The sequence below is a fragment of the Athalia rosae genome, chromosome 5 (assembly GCF_917208135.1).
Source record: "Athalia rosae chromosome 5, iyAthRosa1.1, whole genome shotgun sequence".
In the NCBI taxonomy this organism is placed as follows: Eukaryota; Metazoa; Arthropoda; class Insecta; order Hymenoptera; family Athaliidae; genus Athalia; species Athalia rosae.
Genome location: NC_064030.1, coordinates 2,968,038 through 2,994,543, shown reverse-complemented (window position 1 = coordinate 2,994,543; position 26,506 = coordinate 2,968,038). Strand labels below are relative to the sequence as shown.

General features: G+C 42.5%; 1 protein-coding gene across 4 annotated transcripts in view; it reads left to right on the top strand.

Annotated features, from left to right (window-relative positions):
* LOC105692913 (neurobeachin) overlaps positions 1–26,506 on the top strand; it is a 165,448-nt gene that overhangs the window by 70,744 nt on the left and 68,198 nt on the right. The window contains exons 3-15 of one of the 4 annotated variants that reach the window (XM_048655901.1): positions 18,634–18,760; positions 18,983–19,083; positions 20,152–20,247; positions 21,398–21,519; positions 21,644–21,770; positions 21,853–21,972; positions 22,056–22,202; positions 22,518–22,574; positions 23,481–23,621; positions 23,753–23,898; positions 23,989–24,202; positions 25,916–26,168; positions 26,290–26,432. In XM_048655901.1, the coding sequence (XP_048511858.1) occupies positions 18,634–18,760; positions 18,983–19,083; positions 20,152–20,247; positions 21,398–21,519; positions 21,644–21,770; positions 21,853–21,972; positions 22,056–22,202; positions 22,518–22,574; positions 23,481–23,621; positions 23,753–23,898; positions 23,989–24,202; positions 25,916–26,168; positions 26,290–26,432 (1,794 nt within the window). Of the gene's footprint in view, positions 1–18,633; positions 18,761–18,982; positions 19,084–20,151; positions 20,248–21,397; positions 21,520–21,643; positions 21,771–21,852; positions 21,973–22,055; positions 22,203–22,517; positions 22,626–23,480; positions 23,622–23,752; positions 23,899–23,988; positions 24,203–25,915; positions 26,169–26,289; positions 26,433–26,506 lie in introns of all 4 variants that reach the window. The other 3 variants (XM_048655899.1, XM_048655900.1, XM_048655902.1) reach the window with 3 other exon arrangements.

Here is a 26,506-nt window from a genome sequence, read left to right as displayed (position 1 = left end):
CAACCCTGAAACTCGTCTCCCTTTTGTTCTCGGTCCATCTTCTTTCCTCCGCACGAATCGCCCTGAATTTCTCACCTACCCCCAGAGCTAGGGATGAGAAAAATATTCAAAATAAAATGACGCCGATCGATGCAAATTTCAGCAACGGTTTTGTTGACCTGCATCGCTTTATCCATGAAATAAAAAGTCCTCCGTATTGCACCCTGCGAATTTCAACGAAACACATGGGTATTCGGCACTATGGTCTCTATGTTCGCTATCTATGATAAAATCCTTGGCTCGACGCAACGCGATTTATTCGCATCGCGCGTAGATTACATACATTATGTGGTCCGATACGGTGTTAAGATAATTACTCGAAAATATATCGACGTGTTTCAATTACCGGGTTATTATTTCCTGTTTACGTTACCTTGTGGCGCTATACATACGCACGTATCGCGTGGTGCACACGCCTCTATCGTGGGTATCAAATGTCTATCAAGCAGCCCGTGTAATCGCGACCCACGGATGGATGGGGATCCTATGGGTAGGTTTACACGTGTTATGATCGTGCATTCGAGAATGGCAGTTAAACCGAATTTACGAGCCAAGCGGTACCTACTACCGTGGGAGCTGCTTTGATTTACGTCTGGCGTAGGCCTGATCGAAAACGAACCGGCCGATTAATCGACGATAGCGATTAAAAGTTGAATAATCATGGACGTTGCGCGCTTCAACGGTGTTAATAATCCTTTTTACTTCGCTAACCGAATGACAAATTTTTTTTTCGAGTCCGCGTGGCCCCCTCTTTTTCGAAATCATCCCGCCGTTTCGCTTCTGTATATTTTAGGCAACGCCGTAGAGAAAATTGTTTACGTACGCGATACGAGAAATGTATGCCTCTCCGTTTAATGATTCAATCTAGATTAATGGCGCGCGAGTTTCCGCGGTTATTTCGTTACACCGGAAATTTTTCACCCCCGTCACGGCAGGGAGGGGTAGGTAGAGCGAGATGATCGGCCTGCGGGAAATAACGCCACGTACCCAACGTGGATTTTGAATTCGCCTGAATTAAACACAAAGATAATTGATAAATGAATGAATAATCTCGTAAAATCAGACGCTTTCGTTGAATCTGGTGTAACGAGCGAAATGCATCAGGTAATCAATCGAAAGGGCTGTTGAAAATGCTGCTTCTACTTTTCTCCCCGCGCTAATCTAGGAGCAAACCGCTCACCCGTACCGCCTTCCCTTTGCTGAGCAAAAATTAATTATACACGTAACACCGTGGGTTTTGATACGTGCTACGCGTGCCTACGCTTCGTAATTTGTTGCCTCTATCCTCCGTAAATAATTCTTGTCGGAGCAGCCGCCCCCTGAAGAGCTGAAACAAAGCTCGCCAGGCCGACGGGGTCGGAATTCATTCGACTTCGAAAGTTGGGAAAGCACAAAATCCGAAGTGAAGTGCATCGCTGGCTGATATCCTCGTCCTTCGGCTCAGGGAAAGCGAAACGTCGGACAACTTGATAAATTAGCACCGATGAGGATGTTTCAATTCCGACGACGGGTTGCGCGTATAGGTATTGTATATATCTGTATACCGTTCTAGAATCGCAGCACTAACGTCCCATCAACAGCTGGCGATATGAACTCGAACAAACACACGTACAGTCAACACGGACAATCACGGAGTACAGCTTGAAACTCTATCGCCGCTACAAATTTAATCATCCCCCGGTTCGCCACCAGCGGCAGCGGTACCCCAGCTAGTGTGTACGGTTGCACCGCGTCATACAATATCCCCGAATGTACATTGTCGGTCGTTATTAGCTGCATACAAACGTTCCTCCTACCTACCGCTGTGCGGGAAGCAGGAAATCAACGTCCAGAATAATATCAACCCTCTACCCGATTCACGAGGTCCTCGTGAAAGGTCCACCCACTCCACCGGCTGTACCGTCCATAAAACATCAGGTGTTACAGCAAATTCGACAGAATCTACACCGTAGTAGAAACAACGAAAAATTCCCTCGAACATCGTCGCACATAGATTTCTATGATTACGAATATCTATAGTCTGAGCGGCATTTTTCGATGCCGAGTCTTAGCTCTGGAATCGATGCTTGAGCAGAGAGAAGAAAAAAAAGAATGGAGAAATGGTCGGCCTCGAAATATCTGAAAACATTCTTCCCCCGAACGGATCGCGCTTTTAATCTTCGGAATTCCGAGAGAATTCGAACGAGTGAATTGAAACAACGCGATGTGTGTAGGGTAGGCGGAGGAATATGGTTTCGCGCTTTTGAGGTCAGGGGGTTACGTTACTCCGGGGAGCACCGAGTGATGAAATGTTGAAACCTTCAGGTCCGAAGTGCTGCGTTGAGTAGATTACAGATACGCGAATGTATAGAGGCGTTCTTCCCCTGATTGGCAGTCCAGGATCAGGAACTAAGTGCTGCCATTAATCAAAAAGCACGTTCCACCAAAGATACGTTGATCTATCCATGGTTCTACCGCCTAGTTTACGTCCCAGCTTCCCTCTCATACCGACGCACATCTCGCTGAGCGTCATGAGGACCGCCGGCGACATCCGACACCGCCAACGTCCCGACACCCGACGGTAAGAATTTCTCCCGACGTTTGAACCGAAAATTACGCCCGCTGCTACCTGCCGCTAATTGTCAGTCTGCGCGCGATTCGACCTCAATCGCTCACTCGTCCATATCCATTTATTTCTTCGTCTCTCCACCGGATACGTAGCTGGTTTTGCGAGGCCGATGGAATATTCATCGCGAATATCCGATCCACCAGTCAACATTGCATCGGGTAATGAGGCTCGGTTTCATTCATCGTCGAGCTACCGGGGGGTGGGTGGGTCTGTCGATGAACACCTATCAAGTGGTAGGTTTCAGACGGATAGGACGTCTCTGGAGTGTTGTATTACACGTTGGTACGGGGACTTGTTTCCTATGCAAATCCGGGCTCTGTAGATATACGCTTTTGGCGGGTGCCCCTTTAATTAAATTAACCGAGTAACTAAGGCCTCGATGAATATTTCGCGGTATACGTCGTCGAATGTTTATCCGCGGGAATATGCGGAGAAGTATATTCGAATAAAAGGAGAGGAGGCAGCACGGAAAGGAGGAGCTGTGCGGTGCGAGGTGGTCGGGCGTTGTCCGAGTCGTTTGAGGGGGAAACAACTGCTCCGAATTGGCCGGTATTGAATGGAACCGATATCAGGAATGACGGTGAGAGCCGAAAGAGCGGAAGGAAGAGTAGGAGGGAACGGGGAATTACAACGCAATCGTTACCAACCGACGTCGATTCCGCAACGTTCGCCCGCCATTCGGAGCAGCGAGTTTTCCCATTTGACCGAAAAATCCCTCGAGCGTATTAGCGTCTCGAAGGATGTAATTACGGAACAATCGACAAATACCTTCTGATCTCACCGTCAACGTCGACGTCGCGCACCCTCATCCGCCCCGAGATACGCGCGCTTAATCAAACCCAACCCCCCCACGTGTACATCGGGATTTTCGCGCTTCGGGAGATCTGATCTGCATACATGTGCCAATGAAAATGTCGAATGCGGGTGTCCGCGGAGGATTTGATCCTGCTGGGGTAACAAAAAAAAAAAAAACACACAACATATATTTAAATGTGGATTGTTGTAGTCGCGTTTCAACGGAGTGCAGTGCGTTCTGAATTTCAGTTTGGACCATTTTTTTCTCCCTCGTCGGTTTGGAGCGGTTGAAGAATCGCGATAAAAAAAAAATTTCGGGTTCGTGAGGCTCTGGAACGGCGGGGTCTGTAGCCCGATCGCTTGAGAACGTGAAATCTGCTAGCGGCTCTCCGTTCCCGCCGGTGTAATAAATTCAAATAAAATGTAGAAATATTGAAACATTTTTGCGAGCGGCTACGTAACTGCAGGGCGCGTGGGGACGCGACGTTCGCGCTGCTCGATAATAATAAATGCGAATTTTCCTCCCGGATATCGATTATCACCGCTCGCTGCGCGCTCACAATCTGCTATGAATCTCGGTCTTACCCTAGGAACTTCCACCCCTATTGCATCTATTTCACATTTACATCCACCTCCGTTTACCTATCCTCTCCATTCCTCGCTTGTCGCCGCAACTGCGGCTGCTGCTGCTGCTAGGGGTTGCTAAGCGCCCCGCGGACTCCAATACATGTCTGTTAATTCACGTGAGATATTGATTTTTCTATCTCTTTGAACACGTCTTTTGTTTTCCTATATGTTTGACATCGCGATGGTTACATGAATACGAATGATTTTTCTTTTTGCTGCGAAATTGATCGAATTATCGCCAATTTTTATCGCTCAGAAATGTCGAAGATCAAAGATATCTCGATCGGAAGAATTCGTAGCTCAAGTTGGCCAACGGATTCGTGTTCCTGAGGTCGAAATACATTAGAAAAGTGTCATTTTAATCAATTTTTAGAAGATTATCGGTCAAAATTTAAAAATTTTCCAAGGGGTACCACTTGGAATTTTGTCAAATTTGGGTCAAAAAAAAAATTTTTATTTCATGTGCTATTCTTATGTATTTTGACCCCAGGTGCCTGAATCTGGAAGTTAAATTGATCTATCTGTAAAATTCATCGAGTTATCGCAAAATTTTCACTTTTTGGGGAAGAAAAATGGAGATATCTCGAAGGGAAAAAATCGTAGCTCAATTTTCTCTACGGATTCGTGTTCCTGAGGTCAAAATACATAAGAAAAGTGCCATACGATCAATTTTAAAAAATAAAAATTTTTGCCTAAAATTTGAGATTTTTCCAAGGGGTACCCCTTACGATTTTTTCAAATTTTGACCAAAAATTTTTATTTTCAAAAATCGATCGTAGGGCACTTTTCTTATGTATTTTGACCCCAGGAACACGAATTCGTTGTCCAAATTGAGCTACGATTTTTTCCCTTCGAGATATCCTCAAATTTATGCCAAAAAATGCGAAAAAATGAGGATAACTCGGTCATTTTTGGAGATAGATCAATTTTTCCTCTGGATTCGGATTCCTGAGCTCAAATTACATTAAGATAGACTAAAAAATGAATTTTTAATTTTTGACCCCAAAAAGCTGAAAATTGGCGATAACTCGGTCAATTTTAGAAATAGATTATTTTTTCTTTCAGATTTGGATTCCTGAGGTCAAAATACGTCAGAAAAGTGTAATACAATCAATTTTCAAACTACTTCACTTTTGGCCCAAAAATCGATTTTTTTTTTTGGCTTTCCAAGGTTAATCTCACGTATAATAAGCTCAGGAATCCAAATCTGGAAGTTAAAATCATCTACTCGTGCAATCGATCGAGTAATCATCAATTATTCGCTTTCGGGAGCAGAAAAATTATAAAATATATCGATTGGTTTTAGTCGTGGACCCATTTTGATTCATCGCACTCCATGCATGGGTCGAAATATTCGAATTTCTTGGTCTACGAGGGACCCGAGCTTTGCTGGAGTCAGCGTAGTCAGCAGCGTAGCGCTTTGTTGTAAGACGTCACCTTCAGGGCTGAGTAGAGGTGATGCACCACAACAAACCCGACGACCGTGGTTACCTGACTCCAGATAAGCTCGGGCTCCTCGTAGACCGAAAAATTCGAATATTTCGACCCATGCATGGATTGCAAAGAATCAAAATGGGTCCACGACTAAAACCAATCGATAGGTCCTAATTTTTTTTTTTTTTGGGGGGGGTTTTTCCATGCTACTTTGATGTATTTCAATTTTAAGAATCTTAATTCCAAAGCAAAATTAATATATCTATAAAATCAGAAAAGTTATCGCCAATTTGTCGACCCAAAAAGTGAAAAATCAAGGATATTCAGGTGGAATTTTTTCCGAACTTATTGTTAATTGAATCGCTTGCGTGCACCGCTAGTATTTTATAAAAGCAAGAGTGGTCGGTCATCAATCTCACAGCTATTCGGTAGATACACATGAGCTAAGAGTATATAATTCAGCGAGTTCAAGAGATCCTCCGGTACGAAGAAACCTCGTTGATCGTGATAGAGGAAAGGCATTCGACGTTGGTCGAACCTTTCTTATTTACGACTCCGCCGATCATTCACCCGTCGAAAGTCAGATCGGGTTAGGTATGAGAGAAAGTGAGTACCAAGTCCTAAATTCTTAAAGAGGTTCGCTTCGGCGAATGCTCGTATCCTCCCTTAGCTGGTGTCGATGTCGGCGGTGGCCATCGAAATGGGGACGCGCAAAAACTCGATAGCAAAGTTGTTCTTTGACTCTTCGTCTTCGGATCGCTTCCCTCTGGTCTCGTACCTCGCTCTTCTTGATTGCGTAAACTATACCATTTGCGGTATCTGCCCCCCGCTTCTCCTTCTGCCGTCGGGTGTATAGAGGGTTCGTTTCCACGGTCCTCGAGATACACGCGCACGTATACCGCGAAGAGGGTAGGGAAAATAAATCGAGAAAAATAAAGTGGGATGCCTCGAGAACATCGAGAGCTCCGAATCTCTTTCGCAGATATTATGGGTATATGGGTTTCGCGTACCCATATACCTACCCATCGCACACATATACATTATCTTCCCCGCTTTTCATGCACTCAGAAAAATTGGACAATGATAAAGTTTTTTTGCTGAAAATTCCCACCCACCCCCCCTAAGTAACAGCTGAAGATTGGTGAGAAAATTATTAGGCAATTATATAATTGCTCCGTTTCGTACATATATATATATACGTTTCATACGTTAACGTGTGAATCCGTGTGTTTTACCAAAGCTAATACGAACGTCGGTCAAGCTAGAGCGGCTAAATGGTATTGGGTAATCAGCGATGATGCGGCGCCGGCGGCAACGTGCGGTGCAGCGTTAATTTTACTTCTTTAACAAATAATGTATAGCTTGTTTGTCGGCAGGAAGAGAAAAGGCGAAGCGAAATCGAGGGAGAGGGTAGAAAAATACTCCGCAGAGGATGTAATCTTCATTTCTATTCAAGCTACCGAAGAGAAAAAAACAACAATATCGTTACCGTGCACTTTCATTACCTGCACTTTTCATTCGAGCTCTCGATTTTTATCGATACACCTGCGTGTGTCCCTACCCCCCCTACACTTTCTCGGTTTTCGGGACATTAATTACTCCGATACAGGTCGGATACAGCTGCCTTTATACCGCTTAAGGTCATGAAGTGTTTTAATTTAAAAGTTCAACGAATCTCTGTTCAGCTCCGTTCGTAACTACCCCTCGTGCTTTTAGCCTAAAAGTTTTATCGAATAATGTTTAATGCATCCATGCGCGATCGGACCCCTCTTTTCGAGCACCGATGAAAAAGGCGAGGAGTACGAAGCCACACCACGTTATTGTGTAACAAAAGTTTTTCTTTCGGTTTTTGTTCTCTCGTTTTCTCATTCCCGGTTATTGTTGGCGTACTTTTTTAAACAACGATTACTCGTATCCTTCGTTACACGAATTCGGCTTTATTGTATCAGTCCTTCAGAATCTGGAGAGCTGCTGTGGCAAAGTGAGAAATGAAAATTTATCCACACAGTGAAAACCGATTTATTGAAATCACATTTGCCACTAAATGACTTTTTCTTTTGTTGATTCGCTCGATTTTTGTAAGGCTCATCGTCAGTTTCAGATAATGTAGCGTGGCAATAATTGCCGTTTTTTTTAAGTATTCGAGCTCCGAAGATCGGTCGGACGGTGAGCAAAAACATCCAGCGCAATGGCCACCGGAGGGTGAAAAGTTTTAGCATTCAGAAGTCAAATATCGTTTCGATTTGGAGCTCGCCAGAATGTGCGGGGGGTGAAGTAGACGAGGGGGAATCAGAAGGCGTCAAATTTGTGTTATGAAATTTTCATCCCTCTTTCCACGTTTCTGTCTGAATTAATGAGAGAAAACATATTCATACCTATGTTCGTGCGCAACGGAGTAGAGAGAAAAAAAAAAAAAAAAAGAATAAGTAAACGATAAGCGGCATGAGAAAGATCGTGAGAATAATGTGAAAATTGTCAGCGATGGGACGTAATATGAGTATAGCGAGAGAACGAAAATCACAGAAAATTGCCAAGGTAAAAAGAGAAAGACAAATTTGTCTCAGAATTCGAGATAAACGCGTACCCTATATTTACCCTGGCAAGAGCAACCTGAGTAGCAGTACTTGATAACACTCATTTTTTTCGCACACATCGATATTCCGTACAATAAATGAGGGTTGGAAAATACTTTGGTAAATCGAATAGTGCTGGGGGTATGAAAGTTGATTAAACGTGACGATCGGCGAGGGCGTATATCGAAGAAAATACAGGGTATCGACTCCACGGATATCGGACCACCACCACCACCGCCACCGCTGTGTAGATACGCCGTAGGGGAATACGAGAGTCGATGGTGCGAGAAGTGAGCTGATGCCGACCCCACGCAGTCAGCGAACAAGTTGCGGAGGTTGAGACTCTGTGTTTGTTCATTTCTCTAAATGAGCCGGTCCCCTCTCCATCTCTTTATTTACCAGAGTAGTTGGCGCCGTTTCGCACCCCCGCGTACCTGCCATCCACCCTTCGGACTTTATTTCCCCTTATTGCTCTCCAGAAGTTTAACTCCGTATTTCCTTACAGACATGACATCCGGTGCCCGACGACACCTCGCATCGAATTCCTCGTCCGATTTAATTTATTATCCAAAAAGGAAACTGACTCGACGGGTGTCTCGTCGGAATCTTGTCGCTCCTCTCTTTTGTCGGATTAAGAGCCTTGTCGCGATAATTTGCACCCGCACAACGGTTCGGAACGTTGTCGCCCGGATCTCCCGTTTCCCCGTTCTCGGAAGACCATAACGCGAGAACAGTTGGTAACAGTTTATAGCCGCATATCGTGTCAACGGAGTTACCCAGAGTTCAAACTATGCGTCCGGTTTGCATGATGGTTAAATTACCGCGAAGCAAAGTCTTAACGGGACTGCGTTCGTTTCCCGGTAAATAGGGCGCTTGTCATCTGAATTTATTTTGCATAATATGCACTCTACATCAACTCCGATTATTTGCGAATCGGTCGAGTCGACTCGCCGCGTCACATCGCGGTGTATCGTATAAGGTGTGGAAGGACCTCGTAAAAGGGTCATCAGCTCTCGCCTCGTCTCGTAGCGCACCAGCTTTGAGCTTTAATGGTGTGGTAAGCCGTTTATCACTTGAGCTGTGAAAGATCCACTGCCTTTCTTCGCTTCAGCTGGCTGCTCCGTGAAAAGAGCGACCGGGACCACGGACCAAACCGTCGACTTCCTTTCATATTTACATCTTTCGGAAGACAGATTTTGCCATACGATATATTTATTAATATACTCTATTTCATGCACTTCGTTTCCTTTCTTTCGCTGTTACGCTTTCGAAAATTTTTAGCTATATTCCTTTCGTCGTTTCGAAGAAAATCTTGACATTACCTTTCCCCGCGAAGTTTATGCAAATTCGGTACACCCGCAGTATTAATAAACAGTGGAAAGACGTTGTCAACGTGACATTTCGCTTTGCGTATATCCATGTTACGTTAGCCATGTTGTTTTTTGAGGTTTTCAAAGCTGACTTCGCGAACAAACTAACGGATCGTAGGTATCAACGTATATTTGCGCCGAGCATAGTATAACAAACTGTTGGATTTAACGAGGGTTTTCCTTTAGACTATTTTGAACAAAGGTACAAGAGGGAGCTGTTCGTTTATGTTCGAAAGGACTTTAAAAGGGACTAAGACGTACCATCCTCCTGCTTTGTCGATGATATTTGCTTTGGATCCAACAACACTTGAAAGACGATCTTCTGTACACGGAATATTCCTACACGCGCCGCGTCACCGGCGTCTCAGAATTGATCTCAATTATTCCCCTACTTTCTGTTTTTATTTATCTTACTCGGTCGATTTATATCTCCTTTCGCCGACGCGTTCGCCCGACGAGAAAAATTCCGTATCTCATTTCCGAGTGAATCGAGAACGGAGTCGATCTTCGGGGTCCGAAAATATGAGAGGAAATCATCGACGAATATTCAAGCTCTCCGACGAGGAGTTTTCTCAACCCGCGCCTCTTCTTGAACCTTCCTTTTCACCGCAATGTTTCGATAAACTTCCCTTTGCCGCGCGACCAACGCCACTGAAAATACACGTATTGGCGAAGCTTTTACCCCGAGCTTTTTACAACGCGTTTATAATCCCTTTGATTGTAGTCCCTATAGAAGAATTGTATTACGTATTTCCCGAGTCTTTTGGAAATAGTTTTCGTTTCACAAGGGGCAATGCCGAATAATCTTTGAAAACGATTTCGAAATTGTCATCCATTTGCAACGCCGGAGACCCTCGGCGAGAGGCTGTCCCAACAGTACTTCGGAAGAGGATTTTAGGAAACAAGATGGAAGAAAGGTCGAAGCGACATTTAAATATTAATTCGCACGAACGTTTTCGGGCTTTTCCCGAACCAGAGAAAGCGCACGGTAAAACTGCAGGAATTTCGGGTTACACACACGTAGTTTCCATACGACTCCGATCTCTATCGGACAACCCTCTCGGTCCCTCTCGTCGCCAATATTTTACCTTTGCCCTTTGCATCCTCGAACATCCCGTCCCTCCGGGTACTCTCCAGAGTCACGCTTTTAGCTAACTCGCTCGTAATCGACCCTCAGATCTTGGGGAAAACCAAAACTCTCTCTCTCTCTCTCTCTCCTGGTTACACGTTGCGGGAGTTCTCTCGTTTCAAACTACTCTTGAACGATTCGCTAATCGAGAATTAACGCTTTTACGGAAACATGTACCGAGTCCTCCATCGCGTTTCCTCTCCTCAACCCCGCGCATATACCCACTCCTACCCGCTCCTCCACTCGAGTAAAAATCCTAATAATACAAAAGTACCAAAAGTTGATTAAAAAGTTTTTCACGTTATTTAATGTGCTTTCGGATCAAGTGTATCGGTCTAATACGATAGGGTGCACGTCATAGAAATCTACTTTCTTTAAACCCCGGCTCTGTACTCTGTCCCCCCCTGTCGCCATTAAGTCGATCAATTGAAGCGCCACTCTCGATGTCTCTCTCTTCAAAGTTTCTTCGTTGGAAAACCGAATCTGCTGCGATGAGATATATACGAATACGTGTACGTGTATAAAATCAGCTCGGTGAAAAGCAATTAAATTAAAGAACGAGATAATTATTTTCGCGTATTATCGGGCGGTACCGGTGTAAAGTTTTCGAGTGTGGCGCGGTGGGGGCGGTAGGGTAGTAGTCGGTTACAAGTACGCTGACGAGGACCTCGTCGCACGCGGTTAGGTCTATCAATCACCTTGGTAAAAGTTATTACCCGTGCACGAGGCGAAAAGTGCTGACTGCCGCGGTGGGTAATGCTCGCCTCCTTCTCCGCGGCATCGTCATTAATTACGGACTTAAAATCTCGTTGCATCGGAAAATATATAAGGCGTCACATTATATCCCAATCATTTCTCAAGGGGGACTCGCAAACGAACCGTACTGGCTAAATTTCACTTTAAATTAACATTCCTTTCATCCGATCTTTTTATTTGACGTTTATCCGAGATTTCGGATAACTTTCTTGCATTTAATTGCCAAACTCACGAACAACCCCCGTATCGTAACCACTCTTTTATTATCTTACGTGTAATTTTCTATAAATTGATTTTACGATCGCCCATGGCGTTACGTCGCCGGCATATCGAACCCTCGAGCTAAGTCGTAATTTGAAACAAAAATAAAGAACAGCTGGAGGCTAAGAATCTTGAGAGCGTTATTGCGCGCCGGCCGAAAGACGGGCGTCTACCGATTCGGCGAATAAATTTTTATTCACTGCCAATTTTTATTAATTTTTGCACCGAAATATAAGGGGGAGGAGAGAAAAAAAAAAATGAACAAAGTCCCTCCGCGTTACTCTGGATGACGACGTAATGGTCCAATGAATTTTTTTATTTACGTAGCCCCCGTAATACCTGCCTATCTCGAGAGGACATGCTGCGTCACGTCAATGATAAAATTGTTATCTCCGTTCGGAATCGGGAGTAAGAACCGAATCAGAAGTAGAGTTTTACGCTCAAGTTGCAGCAATACGAGCGGTTCCGTAGACGTTATATAGAAGAACCGGGGGCGGGGGGGGGGGGGGGGGGGGGTGGTAGGGTGGAATGGGAATCCTCGCAGCTTCGCTGTTTGGAAAAAGTCTATACGATCAAAAACGGCTCAGTGGATCGTAAACGTTCGCACTGTGCCAGTCTGCGAGGACTTATCTCTCGAGAATCCCCGTAAGATTTTTTGCCACCCCCTTCGCCCCGTTTCTCGTCCTTCCTCCGACCCCCAACCCTTATAGCCATCGGTTGAACGCACCCGAATCGTATATATACTGGGAAAGAAAAAAAAAAAGAAATCAAGATAGCGGTTAGCTGTACGAATTCACCCATCTATCGCAGTCCGATGAAACGTTGGATACTTTTTGCGAGAACTAACCGAAGACACTTTATCAGTTACAATGGAAAACCCAACGAGTACACTAATTACTACTTCAGAAATATTTGGCGGGTGGATGGAAGTTTCTTTCGGCGAAGAAGAAGAAGGCGAGAAAAGGGAACGAGGATCGAAAATCAGAGACTTTTGGATCACCGAGAAATTTACATGCCCTTACTCCAATTTTGGAGCTCTTTTATTTCTCAGTTTTACCAAGCCGGGGCTATGTTTCTGATGACGAAGTTTCAGGGAGAAATCTAGTTTCAAACTCACAAAAGCTGTGCCAGGTTAATTACTAATTAAATCCCTCCGTTTCGAAACTTGTTTCCCCTCAACTTACATGATACGGGGATAATTATTGTGTAATTCAAGGACAGGCGACGCCTCTAAATCTGATACAGTGGTGTAAAATTTAATCTTACCGGAATCAAGAATCTAAAATACGTACGGGTACCAGAATTAGACGATTCCGCTTCAATCTTCCTCCTGCTCTACATCATTTGGATATTTTTACTGTTCGAAAAAGATCAATGGGTGCAAATCCTCATGTTTGCAGGGGTATCGATTGCGAACGATTCTGAAAAAACGACGAGGGCAAAAGCGTCGATGATATGGTGCGATACGATTTCTCCGTTCACTTGATTTTCGAGAAGACAAACCAACAATGATACAAAAAAAAAAATAATAAAACAACAAAAAAAAAAAACAACAACAACAAAAAGTTCTCCCTGTCAAATCCCGGGGTATTTTGGCCCACTCGCTCGCGTTTGTTATCTCACAAAGCGTTTCGCAAACCCGACTCTATATCAGCAAGGGATTATACGAGTTTGCCCTGCAAGCTTTGCGCCGACTTGGGCTCCTCCGAAAGCCTTCAGGATTCCGAATTCGGAGGGGCTCTCTTCCCTCAGGGCATAATGGAAAAGGAAAGATAGGGCTTCCCCGTGGGTTCGTGGTTAATAATTCTTACAGAATTAATCAGACTCCATCAAAAGATGGGAGGGTAAAGAGGTGAAGCCCTGCACCCGTCGAACTGCCGTACGAAACACAACATAAACTGCGTAAATTAGTTCAGCAGAAAGTTAGTTCGGTAAGAAAATGTTCGAGGGTGAGAAACTGCATGATAATTCCCGTGCAACGTTGCTAATTAAAAACGCCATGCGCACACAAAGCTCAAAGGGATTTCAAACCGTTGTGCGGATAGTTAATTATTTTATGAGAAATTCAACGACGATACACCGCCGGCGCGGCTGTTGCAACGCCGTATAACCGGCAGGCAACGACCATGGCGGGGGACAAAATAATCGTTATCCTATTCTGAAAACTGGTACATAATTATCACAGAACACGTCGCTTCCACTGCAGGTTTATTTTATCAAAGCTCAAAGCCGACCGGTCGACAATAGAATGTTCCGTGCTCCGCGCGTAGACCGTTGCACCTGCAGACGTTGAATTTGTATATCGCGATTGCTTTGCCTCGCAAGTATCGAGTCTTCGAAACGCCGGGGGTAAAAGTGCATGAATCTCAAAGCCCGGTAAAAGCCTGGACGCGTCAATCTTCTCATAACATATTTACCGCCTTATGTCGCCTTCGACTTATAGATTCTTTTTTTGGTTTTTTTCCGCCCCTTTTTTATTTTCCTCACATCCCCCGTCGGCGTTGCCAAAATTTATCGAGGTCCCCGCTCCCCGTCTATCACCCGATACAGCGACGTGACTTTTCCATACAGAAATCGTCGGGAATACTCCGGCCAGACCGAGGTGAACGAAGAGGGAGAGAAAAAAAAAAAAAAATTGATTAATTAAGGTCATCTTGAATTATATCTTGTTCGGGCAGCGGAAATTTATCTCGGCGTTTTTTTTTTTTTTTTTTTATTCTTCTTACTATTTTCTTCTTTTCTTTTTTTTGTTTTTTTTTTTTTTTTCTCTTCTTCACAGACGACTCTTTTTACGACGGTTCGCTCGAACTCGAGGAGCTCTGCTCGGCTCGCGCGACTTACGGACGGTCTCCTATAGATTCGAAGGTATAGGGATAGAGAGCTTTTCAAGCGAATACTGGGATGCGACGATGGCGTAAAAAGAGGGTCCCTGGAACACCAAAGACTGACCTGTTAGAGAGCGATAAAAATGGAGCACGCGAGACAGGCGTACCTTTAATAAAGAGGAATATTATTCATCCCGGGAAGATGAGTTTCAAAACGTCGCATGCTTTTACAGCATCGCCGCTAGCTACCGGTAACGCTTTCCGACTGCCGCACTAGCTACCCTCTACTTTATTTTTTTTCCTATAGGTACATTCTTACAAATATTTGAACGGCTTGATTAATCTCGTCCCACTGCGAGCAGTGCAGGAGAAACGGAAAAAACAAAGTAGGTATTATCCACGCTCGTTCGCACTCTCCTCGCGGATAGCTAGACGAACTTTTTCCTCTTCTCTTTTCATTTTTCTTCGAGGGAAAAAAAAAAAAACCCAGAACCGATAGGACGAAAATGCGAAAGCATCGGTTAATTGCACTCTCTGCGAAAATTCAGCTGATGTCTCTCTCGTAACGTGTAACGCACCAAAATTGTTTCTGCCTTTCCTAAAATATTTTTCATCTCATACGTCGCGTACAGCGATACGGGGGTGCGAAGCCGAAGGCAACGTTGTCGCAGACGACCTCAGAAATTCGTTTCCCTCGTCTTCTCTGAAATATTCACATATTGCCGAGGAATTTTGACTTTCCTTCGGTATTTTTTTTTTTTTTTTCTCTTTTTTTTTTACGTTTTTCCCCTTATCCACGTAAGTCTGCAACAACCCCAATAACAACTGTCGCCCGTGCTGCGAGACGTGCCTCTGCATATAATTTTCAATTTTTTTTAGAAACGAGAGAAATGACAAGAAATTCTTCTCTTCGTGCTACGAAGTCTCAAGTGTAAAAATATTTCGAGACTCCTTCTTTTATTTTTGTAATACCTCTTTTTTGTATCTTATTTGCGAAAGATCAAAAAGCTCTAGTCGGGTATTAAACGTACCGCGTTCGTGTATCAGAGCCACGCTAATTGAACGTTGAACGTTGAAATTATAATTACGGTGATAGTGGCTCCAACATTCATGTAAAGTAATTTACGATCGAGTTATTAGAAAAAAACGAATTGTGAAACAAGAGGAATGAAATTTTTTTGACGAAAGATCGGTACGAGCGCAACCGCCATGATTGGACTACCCTTCAAATTAAGCTGGCATAATCCTGCGGAGCTAGCAACAGTTCCGAGTGATAATTTTCGGCTGTCAAACTGGAATTAGGCACTCGCTTGATAAATTGTTTTAATCAAATAGGCTTACGTCGATCATAACGCTGTCGTAAGGTTGTTGAAAATGTGAGTAAAAAATGGATGATTTCGGATGAAAAAAAAAAAAAAAAAAAAAACACGCACACATAAACGAAGAAATAATCGAACGTTTTTTTTTCAGAACAATCGCGCGCATCAAAGCATAGGCATTGCACGTACATTGCAAAATCGGTCGGTCGTATAACGTTGCGCGAGATTATTCAGGCGAGAATATTCGTTCGACGGGGATTGCTTTCTAATAATAATTTCCTAATTAGTTCGCGACTCGTTTCGATAACATTGGATACGCCTCTCTACACTCATTACCCGCGCACCGAGTACATACGTACCTACTAATTTTATATAGGTACATGCGAATCCCTATTTATCCCCGTGTGATTATTGTCGAACAGAGCTAGCTCGGCTCGCGCGTGTCACCGCACTAGTTTTCGCCTGATTTTATTCAGCAATTTTTTTTCGTCCAGTTCGACCGATAACGATATTACACTTATCGTATAGCAGAGGTAATAATTTTCTTATTTCTCTCGCTACGCCGCACGATGATTCAGATTTCGATTCACATGAATACGTAAATTTAAATTAACCCATCGCTTGTAATTATCGCTTTGGTTCATCAATAATAATCGTACGGACTGTATACGCGGTGTATTTTATATGCATCAACGTTTAATTATACATACACCGGACAAAATGTAAACATTATAATATATGAGAATCAAACAGATATGCAAATTCAGAGGGATTTCGTCATGGTACCACCTACGCGTTTTACCTGTAATACGTCATCGTACAAACACCGAGCGAAACCACGGTTTATTACAATCGACAATTATCTATAACCGTTCGGTATGATTCGCCTACGCCTACTGCGAACCCGCGGTTACCTCAAATCGTGAATTTAGCAAGAAAATTTAACTGCGGCGGGGTGCGGAGAGAGCGCGGCGGTGGCACCGACGTTGCAGGTGGAATATTCATAACAACCGAAATTGCACGAGTACAAGTTACTCCCACTTTGAAGCGTTGCTTTATTACACGACTATAGATCCTCAACCGTGGAGGGTTTAAGGTTGAAATTTTACGACTCGAATCGCAGTATGAGCGTGCTTTATATGGCTACAATAAATTTCGTTCGGGGGTATCAAGTTTCGCTAATAAAGAGTTGATCCGATTTTATCCTAATAAACTTGTACTTTAATCGTCGCCGGGGATAGTCCTGCGATATTAACTCGTCGAGGGTAAATATTCGCGCATCCTGCGCGGGGGTCCTTCGATTAATTATTCTCTAAACACGCGATCGAAATCAGTATTTCATAAAATTTTTCACGAGCTCGAAATACGTAGTTCGATCGGAAATTGGCAGAAAATTTAAACGTGCGTACGTTGAGAGGTGAAAGAATTCGGTAACGATCACTCGTGCGACGAGTCGAAGAAAGGGGGTGGAAAAAAAAAATAGGCGAAAAAATAATATCCATCGTTATTCCGTCGGCTTCGCCAATGAGACGTGGGCGAGGAAGCCGCGATGCGTCAAAAATTGATCGACGCGATGATTTAACGTTTGACACCAGATATCCGATATACCGTTACGCTGCACCTCCATTATTCGCCCCCATTTTTCATTTCTGCTACCCTCGTTGAATACAGTTAAATCCTCAGTCAATGGTCCACCCATACGTACGTATATAGAGTAGAGTACACGTCACAAAAGACGTCGTGAGTCTACTGTACGTGTACCCTTTATATTATAAAACTTGGATTTTCAATTTCTCAGCGTCTTTCGTGGCATCGGGCGAGGAGAGAATGAAAAAAAAAATCTGAATTTAATAAGAACAGAGGGAAGAAGAAAAGGTCGATTTCTCATGGAACGGTTTTATTGTCCCTGCGATATATCCATCGTTTTAATTATCGCGAGATAAATTATGCCGACTCGATCTATACGAAGGGTCTTAAATCTATTCATCGAGCAAAGCTCGAGGCGTGCATAGTGTCCTTTGTCGGGGCAAGGGCGTCGCATTCATGCGGCAAGGATTCCGGTCTGCGAGTGACCCTCTCCTCTGTTCCGGTCCCGGATTCTACCGTTGCGTTGCCGGTAACTATCCACAAACATTTGGAACTCGTCTCTCAAACAAACCACACGCCTCTGCATACCCCGCCCTCGTGTACAACCGATACCAGCTGCTGGCTGCAGGATGTTACGCGAGTATGTCAATTTCAGGTGGGCATATACGCGGGGATACAAAAGCTACATCACGTATCATATCCGCACATATTTGGGCATAAAAGCTCGCGCATTGCTGCAAGCCCTACCGTACGTTACCTACGCCAACAATTCCAGGTTTGCGGATGATAATTCACAACGATCCACCTACTACCGTATAGACGGGCTGAACGATATTTAGGGTGCACGATCCACGTAGCGCGTCAACGCTCGAAAACCAGAAGGGCGCGACCGACAGAAAATGGCGGTGGCGTTGGGTACGTTTTGAAAAGTTGATGAAAAGTAGGGGAAATTCGGTTCGCGTCATTGAGGCGAATTTGGTTCAAACCGAAGGGATGCTCCCTTGCAGCAGCACGTAAAAATTACAAGATTTGAATATGGGAGGCATTTTCCATGTTTTTCGTTTCTCTTTTCTTCCAAAGGACAGAGACCCCTCCTGTGACGTCTCCGAACAGTCCAGAAGCGATAAAGTGTTCGTTACATCCACGCCCTTTCGGTAGTCAGCCCTTGACATCGTTGACGTGATTAGGAGCGAATCGAATTGAATATAAAGTAGCTGCTGCGGGGTTTCGACAATAAAAGGCTTTTAACAAAGAGGCTCTGGAATCGAATAAGAAGTTAAAAAAAAATTTCTTTCAACTTTATTTTTCAGGCTGAAATATGGAGCGTCTTCATAGCCATACTGAGAAAGAGCGTCCGCAATCTACAGGCCTGCACCGACGTCGGCTTGATCGAGCACGTGCTTCACCGGCTAACCCGTGCTGAAACTGTCGTCGCAGGTATTCATGACTTCACTTCCTATTTACCCCTGAATATATTCCAGTCCTGTCCGACCATATCCAACGCTGGTGCAGGATCAATAACTGCACGTCCGTTACATGACCAGCGTGTACACACTGGACATAAAAGTTGAAAACAAAAAATTGAAAGAACAAATTTTGAGGACGTCGTGAAAATTTGAGAAATAAACAAAATACGCCAATAATTTCTCTTTGTTCAAGATTTGCTGATTGACATGCTCGGTGTATTGGCGAGTTACAGCATCACGGTGAAAGAGTTGAAACTCTTGTTCGGAGCGATGAAAGCAGTGAAGGGAAAATGGGTAGGTATTCGTATTGTACACGTACGAACGTACACGTACGCATTGTGTTTTTCATGTGGAACGTATGTAATGTGGTTATTTTTGTGCGGTACATCGTTATTCGATTAGGTACGTACTATAGTCGGACCTTTTGTTGGGCACTCGTTACGCTTTTCCCCGATTCTTCGCCGAGCTGTACAAAATAAGTTTTATACCCGGTGGAAAAATTTCGTTAGAAAAACTGAGGCTGCAATAATTCTTCCCTCGTATCTATGGATCCATACGAGAGGCGTCGCGACGGTGGTGGTATACACTGCAACGAAAAAGCCGAGCGAGATATTTGAGAATGACACGCGTTACGTCTAATGCCACTCTAGTCTCCTTGATAGTGAGGAAAAAAAAAGGGAGAAGAAAAACCATACACGCCTATTCGCAGGTGATCTATCGCGGCATCTTGAGCGTGAAATTGTCTCATGCGTCACGCCGATGAACTGTACGAAGAAAAACAGAACGGGGCTAAGAAATAAATGGTTTTTTGCAATGGAAAATTTTTCCGAGAGAAACGGTAAAACAATTATGAGTAAAATAGAGCCATTGACGGTCCATTTTTTTTTTTTTTTTTTTTCTATTCGACATAAAATAGTTTCGAGAAACTTCGCGCCGGTATTCATACGTCAACTTTTATACGGTAACCAAGTTACATCACGAAAATAAAAAATGTCGTTCTCCTCACTCGTCAAAAACCAACGTGAGCTCAAATCGAAACCGCTTAACTTTGCATGGAAAAATTTTATCCCCGGCCATCCATTGGAACGGGATTCTACTGCACTTTACGATAGATAATGTACCTCTAGCTATATTATATCTGAGACAGCCGCACATATTTCGTGTTTAACTAGCAAGATTTACGAGCGATGAAGCGGCGACTATACGATCTTCGTTATCAATTTCATGAGCCAGTCCCATGGTTTTTGAATAACCCATGTGAATCATATCGGACGAAAAATCAATCGAACTTGTTTTAAATCGATTTCAGTTTTCACTATCGCTATTATTTCATATTTAATCCGATTCGTTTCTCATTCTCAGCCGAGACATTCGGCGAAGCTGTTGAACGTCCTTCGTCAAATGCCTCAAAGGAATGGACCGGACGTATTTTTCAGTTTTCCTGGAAGGAAGGGTTCGGTAAGTCAATTTCCTGTCTCTTCACTTATGCTCTGTGTGACTTTTTTCTTCTTCTTTTCTATTCCCTGCTCTTTTCCTTTTTTTCCTTTTTTTTTTCTCTTATTCCGTTCTTTTCTCCCTCCTCCGTTTACCTACGCGCGGAGGAACTGAACGAAGCTATTCCGTATCGAATATCGTATATTTTACATATGTATCAGATTATGTGTACATACACATATAGGCATGTATTTTCCTATACCTATACCGAAACTCGTTCCGTATGAAAACATACCCCTGCAGATATATTACTCGTATAGGTTGCAAGTCGGTATCTGTATCGAGATACATTTTACACAATGTACCTTGTATACCTTATCTAAAAAAGGTTCTACCTCGACCTTTCTCTGCGGAAACGAGCGGGGGAGAGAACTCGTTACACTAAAAGATACGCCATGCCTACGAATTACAGGAATTATCGGGATAACAAAAAAAAATCAGGTATTTCAGGCACAAACTTTTCGAATTTATCTCACCGCTCGCTTGTTGTTAGGGGTGTATAATGAAAATATCAAATTCTAGATTTTCATTTAGGTTATTAGTTGGCCACATTAATTACGGGGCCTCGTGTAATATGAACGCTCGTAACATTTGCGATCTCCGCCATTTATACCGCAATGCTATTAAGATGAGTGAGTCCGTAGGGTTGAATACATGATTCGGAGGAGATTCGATATCCTCGCCGGCTTCTTTGCCACCTCGCGTGGGGCTATTCAAATACACTACGACTTGTCGGTGTTAATAAACTTTGAACCCGCGAAATACTTGGAGCAAGTATCGCGACGGTGACACGGGGTGAGACAAACTCCGAGTTCCTCGCCGAAGTTGCGGAACGCGGCTTATCAATTACTGTCAACCTACCGAGCGAGTCCCGCGGCGCTTCGTCCTTGAAAATAACAAAGGTCGTTCAAAAAAATCGGAGGACCTCGAAAAAAGAGTCTCTCGTCTGATTCGTTCGGATCTCGCAGATCCTAAAGAATCCGAGGTACGTTTCGAACGCAAACTCCATCCCGAATGAAATCCCCCCATTTACATTTTCCACTTTTCTCATTTATTTTCACATCGAAATTTCTGGAATTATTTGCGAAATTTGACAAACCACTTATTTCTGTAGGCCGTAGTTTTACCACCCCTGGCTAAATGGCCGTACGAAAATGGATTCACATTTACCACCTGGTTCAGGCTCGATCCCATAAACTCTGTGAACATAGAAAGAGAGAAGCCGTACCTGTACTGGTAAGTCGTCGCATACATTTGTCGTTGAGCGAGGCGATGATAATTTATTTTAATAAATTGCCAACCTCCGAGGCGAGCCTGCCATCAAAACTTTTTCTAAATTTATTTTAAACCCCAAACGCAGTTTCAAAACGAGCAAGGGTGTGGGGTACTCCGCACACTTCGTAGGCAACTGTTTGGTGCTTACTTCGATGAAGGTGAAAGGCAAGGGCTTCCAACACTGTGTCAAATATGAATTTCAACCACGTAAGGTACGTCGAGAACTCGAAGCGGCCATCCCTTTATTTTCTCTTCGACAATTATTCGCGTTACACCGGGTATTACAATTTTCAGTGGTACATGATCGCGGTGGTGTACATATACAATAGATGGACGAAAAGCGAAATAAAATGTCTCGTCAACGGTCAGCTCGCATCTAGCACGGAAATGGCGTGGTTCGTTTCCACCAACGATGTAAGTGCTCCGAAATTTTCGCGTCTGATTAAACGACGTGGATATTTTTTACGACTGTCTTCATTTATTCGTCTAACTTACAGCCATTTGATAAATGCTACATTGGCGCAACCCCGGAACTCGACGAGGAGCGTGTATTTTGCGGACAAATGAGTGCGATATACTTATTTAGTGAAGCACTTACCACTCATCAAATATGCGCTATGCACAGGCTGGGTCCTGGGTACAAGGTACGCGTATTTTTATTCACATTATCATTAACTATCAAACTCCCATTTTCTTTCATGAGGATAATTTAAAAATGCGCATAATCATCGTTCCCCCGCGCACGTTGTAAAAGAGAAACCGGCGGTAATATAAACAAAAATTAATGCTGCGAAGTCATATAATGTGCATTCATATATATATAGATATATAGAGAGCTGAAATGGCGAACTAATTATTTTCACTTGTTAATTCAGCGCTCGGAGATTAATGACGCGTAATCAGCTATTTTACAACCGAATTACGACTATCAATTTTCTTGTGTCACACTATGATTTCAGAGTCAATTTCGCTTTGATAACGAATGTTACCTCAATCTACCTGACAATCACAAAAGGGTGAGTGACGAGCCGGAGCTCGTTAGCATGTTGGACCAAAGTATGCAGCCTGTAAGCATTTGCGTTTTCATTTATTCTTTCTTACATTGAATTTTGTTCGATAACCATCCTCTTAATCAACGAAAAAAAAAAAAATACATACATACATACGTTCATCCGAGGTAACTAAAAAAGTACAAGTACGCATTTTCTCAAGTAGAATCGGCCCATGATTGAGATTTGATTTCTGGATTTTTTTTTTGTTCTATTATTTTAATGTTGCGGCATGGTTTTTTCAGGATAACAATTCGTAATGATTCGATTTTTTTCGCCTTTTTTTTCTCGTTAGAACATTCGAAAAGCATGGTAATTCAGAAAATTAATAATTCATTATTTTCTCAGCTGTAGGCTTGTGCCCAAACGAAACTTAGCAGTTTCTTTTTAACATCGCTACGTAGTGTATATTTTGCTATAGCTAGAACGCGTAAAACTTTGATACAACCGTCAGATATACACGTCTTAATCTTTCGAGGGTTGGAAGATATCGTTGTACATAAGTTGAATCTTGTTACTTCCATAATTCATTTCGCATCGACGTCTTTCTGAATCGCTTTGTTTCTTGTCTAATTCAGAAACCCCCCTGAGGCGTAACAGATTACTTTGATCTGATATATTCCGACATTTGGTCTATCGCGCCCGTCACTTTATCAGTTTCCCGGTACACGAAACTATAATATAGTCATTCCGTTATCTGATGGACGTGTCAAGTTACGTTTGTATACATTAGCTATAAAATATTCCCGTAGATGTGGCTAATTACATGATTTTATTGATTATAGTAATTATGTAGATAAGATTCGTGTGTAGTTTTATACGAATAACATCGGCAGGATGTGCACGTTTTTCTCATCGAAAATTTAATCGCAGGTGCTCTACGACGGAAAATTATCGAACGCCATCGTGTTCATGTATAATCCAGTCGCTACGGATTCCCAACTATGTTTACAAAGTGCCCCTAAAGGGAATATGTCTTACTTTGTGCACACACCGCACGCCCTCATGCTCCAGGTTTGCATTGAATTTCTATCACAAACTCTGGGGGGTGTAACTACACTCTCGATTATACATAAATCACATGCACCTGATACTCGCTGACTATAATATTCCTCTATTTCTCACATCCTTATTTATCGTTGTAGGAAGTGAAGGCTGTTATAACTCACTCCATACACAGCACCCTCAATTCCATCGGTGGTATACAAGTACTGTTTCCATTGTTCTCTCAGCTGGACATGTCATACGATTGTGTTACTGCAAATGATATAAAAAGGGATCCAACGCTGTGGTAACTATTCCGTATTGATATATTATTTCATCGCGCGATAATTCGCCCAGTTGGGCTCTGGAGATGTTAATAAATGTATCGACCTTTCAGTTCCAAGCTTCTTGGATTTATCTGTGATTTGGTTGAAAGCTCGCAAACCGTTCAGCAACATATGGTTCAAAACCGTGGATTTTTAGTGATCAGTTATATGCTGCAAAGAGCAAGTAGGGACCACTTGACCACGGAGGTACTTGCTTCATTTTTGGAACTGACGAAACATCTGGTCACTTGCCTCAGTGCGAACAGTGATCTTTTATTGAAACAGGTATAATACACTATATTACTTAGGCTAGTACATATCATAGATACTGACTCGCGACGTAGAAAATTTGCGACGCGTCACCGCGCCACGAAGAATAGCGGTTGAGCTTAATGAGTTATTTGTTTGAAATTGTTGTCGATTGAAACGTCACAATTACGTCATATGCGCCCGGTAATTGAGGACAATTATTCTACCAATTATTAGATTAATCTAGAAATTGATCAATTCATCAAGGCGCTATAGAATCGCACCGCGCGGCTTGTTTCGTTCTCTCATCGGTGAAATTGTTGAACCAGAATGTGATTTATTTCATAAAAATATTATTCCCGTAGGTATTTCAATTCGTTTCTATACATGCATATGTATAGCTGTCGAATATTATTACCATTAAATTCCATAGGAATTTTGCATAAAATGTAAAACAGGATATAGCGATTCGTAATTTTCACAGGATTGCATTGGTACAAACGTATAAGAGTTTCTCTAATGTACTTTTTTTAATTTACCATATCTGGGGCTTGTGGCATGAGAAAACATACAATCATTTTTCTTGAGTTTTGATGTAATTGAAACGATGAAATTTATTTTTTTTCATTAGCAGCCCGCTTGTGATTGAATACCTCCATTGTTTTCTGAAATATTTTTGAAGAATCAACAGCATGGTAAAATTCAACGACGAATGGATCGCATTTTGAATGTTCGGTGCCCTTTATTTGATTAAATCCCTAGAATATTCGTGCCTGATATTCGAAGTTGAGTTTTGTTTTTTACAGTAGCAACGCATAGGTACTAGAATTCGTTACCCGGTGAATCCGATATTCGATATTCTCTGAGCATGAAACGAATATTTTAAAAGTTACTTTCAATTCCTCAATCTTCGGACTAGCATGCAATCTACCGACTTTTTTTCAATTCTTTCCTGATGCCTCTGCAATTTTTGATTTTTAATCCACAAGTCTGAACTGAAAATTTATTTTTTTCAATTTCAAATGAATTTCAAACGTGTAATCACAGTGTCGAAGGCTTTGCACGAACAATATCACGAAATGAAATCAACTCTTGCTAGAAGTAATTTTTTTGATTAAAAATTCGTTGAAATGAATTGTGGATACGGGATTTTTTGAAATGCAGATGGCGATGCGATGATGCAGCCTCTACTCTTCTGTAATTTCTGATTATTTATTACCATATCTGTAATTGCTTCGGAAATGATTTTTTATTTCTTGTTTGAACTTTGTATAAACATCATTTTGTTAATTCACGTCAGTCTTTCTGACATGCATCTAGATTTTATATTCAACAATAAATTTCGCAGATTCAAATTAAGTTCAGCTTAATGTTTTCTGTTATAGTTGGTTTGATAAAAAAAAAAGAAAAATTTTGCCGGCAACATAATCTCTTGCATTCGATCAGTTTTTCGTTGTTCAATGTGTATCTCTGGCACATTTCTCCATTTGTAATGCACTCCAATTTCGCGACCCAGATTTGGATATACATATATACTCTTATTAAATATCGATTGATTTCGAGTACACATGGATGTTTCCCCAGTTTAGGTACAAACGATGAAATATGCGACGGCTGTTTTTTTTTTTTCTTTTCATTAACCCAATGATGTTAGACAAAAGCCATTGAAGAGAAGGCGTTGCTATAATTTTTGTAAAAAGTCGGATAGATTGGTGTGTCCTAAGGACAGGCAGATCCATGGTGATGTAGTTGTTTCACTTTTCATTCCTAACATGGCAGCTGCTGGATCATGTTCTATTTAATCCTGCCTTGTGGATTTACACTCCGGCACCCGTACAATCTCGTCTCTACTCATATTTGGCCACAGAATTTCTGAGCGACACTCAGATCTATTCGAATGTAAGAAGAGTATCCACCGTACTCCAAACTGTACATACTCTCAAGTATTACTACTGGGTAGCGAATCCTCGAGCTAAAAGTGGTATTACGCCCAAGGGAATGGGTATGTTAATTTTGTGATTTATCACGTATTTGTCATCAAGAATAACGTCTCACCATTCCGAGAATAATATCTGAGACGTCTTTCGCAGATCGCACAATAACTACCGTCGTATTATTTTTAGATGGACCCCGGCCTCAGCAAAAAGATATTTTAACGATACGCTCGTACATCTTGTTATTCTTGAAACAGTTAATAATGATAGGCAATGGAGTTAAAGATGACGAATTGCAGAGCATTCTCAATTATTTGACAACAATGCATGAGGTGAGCCTCGGTGTTCTGCGCTTGTTCGAATTCGTCAAGTCTAGCTCTAATTTACGTTGAATCCCATAATCTAT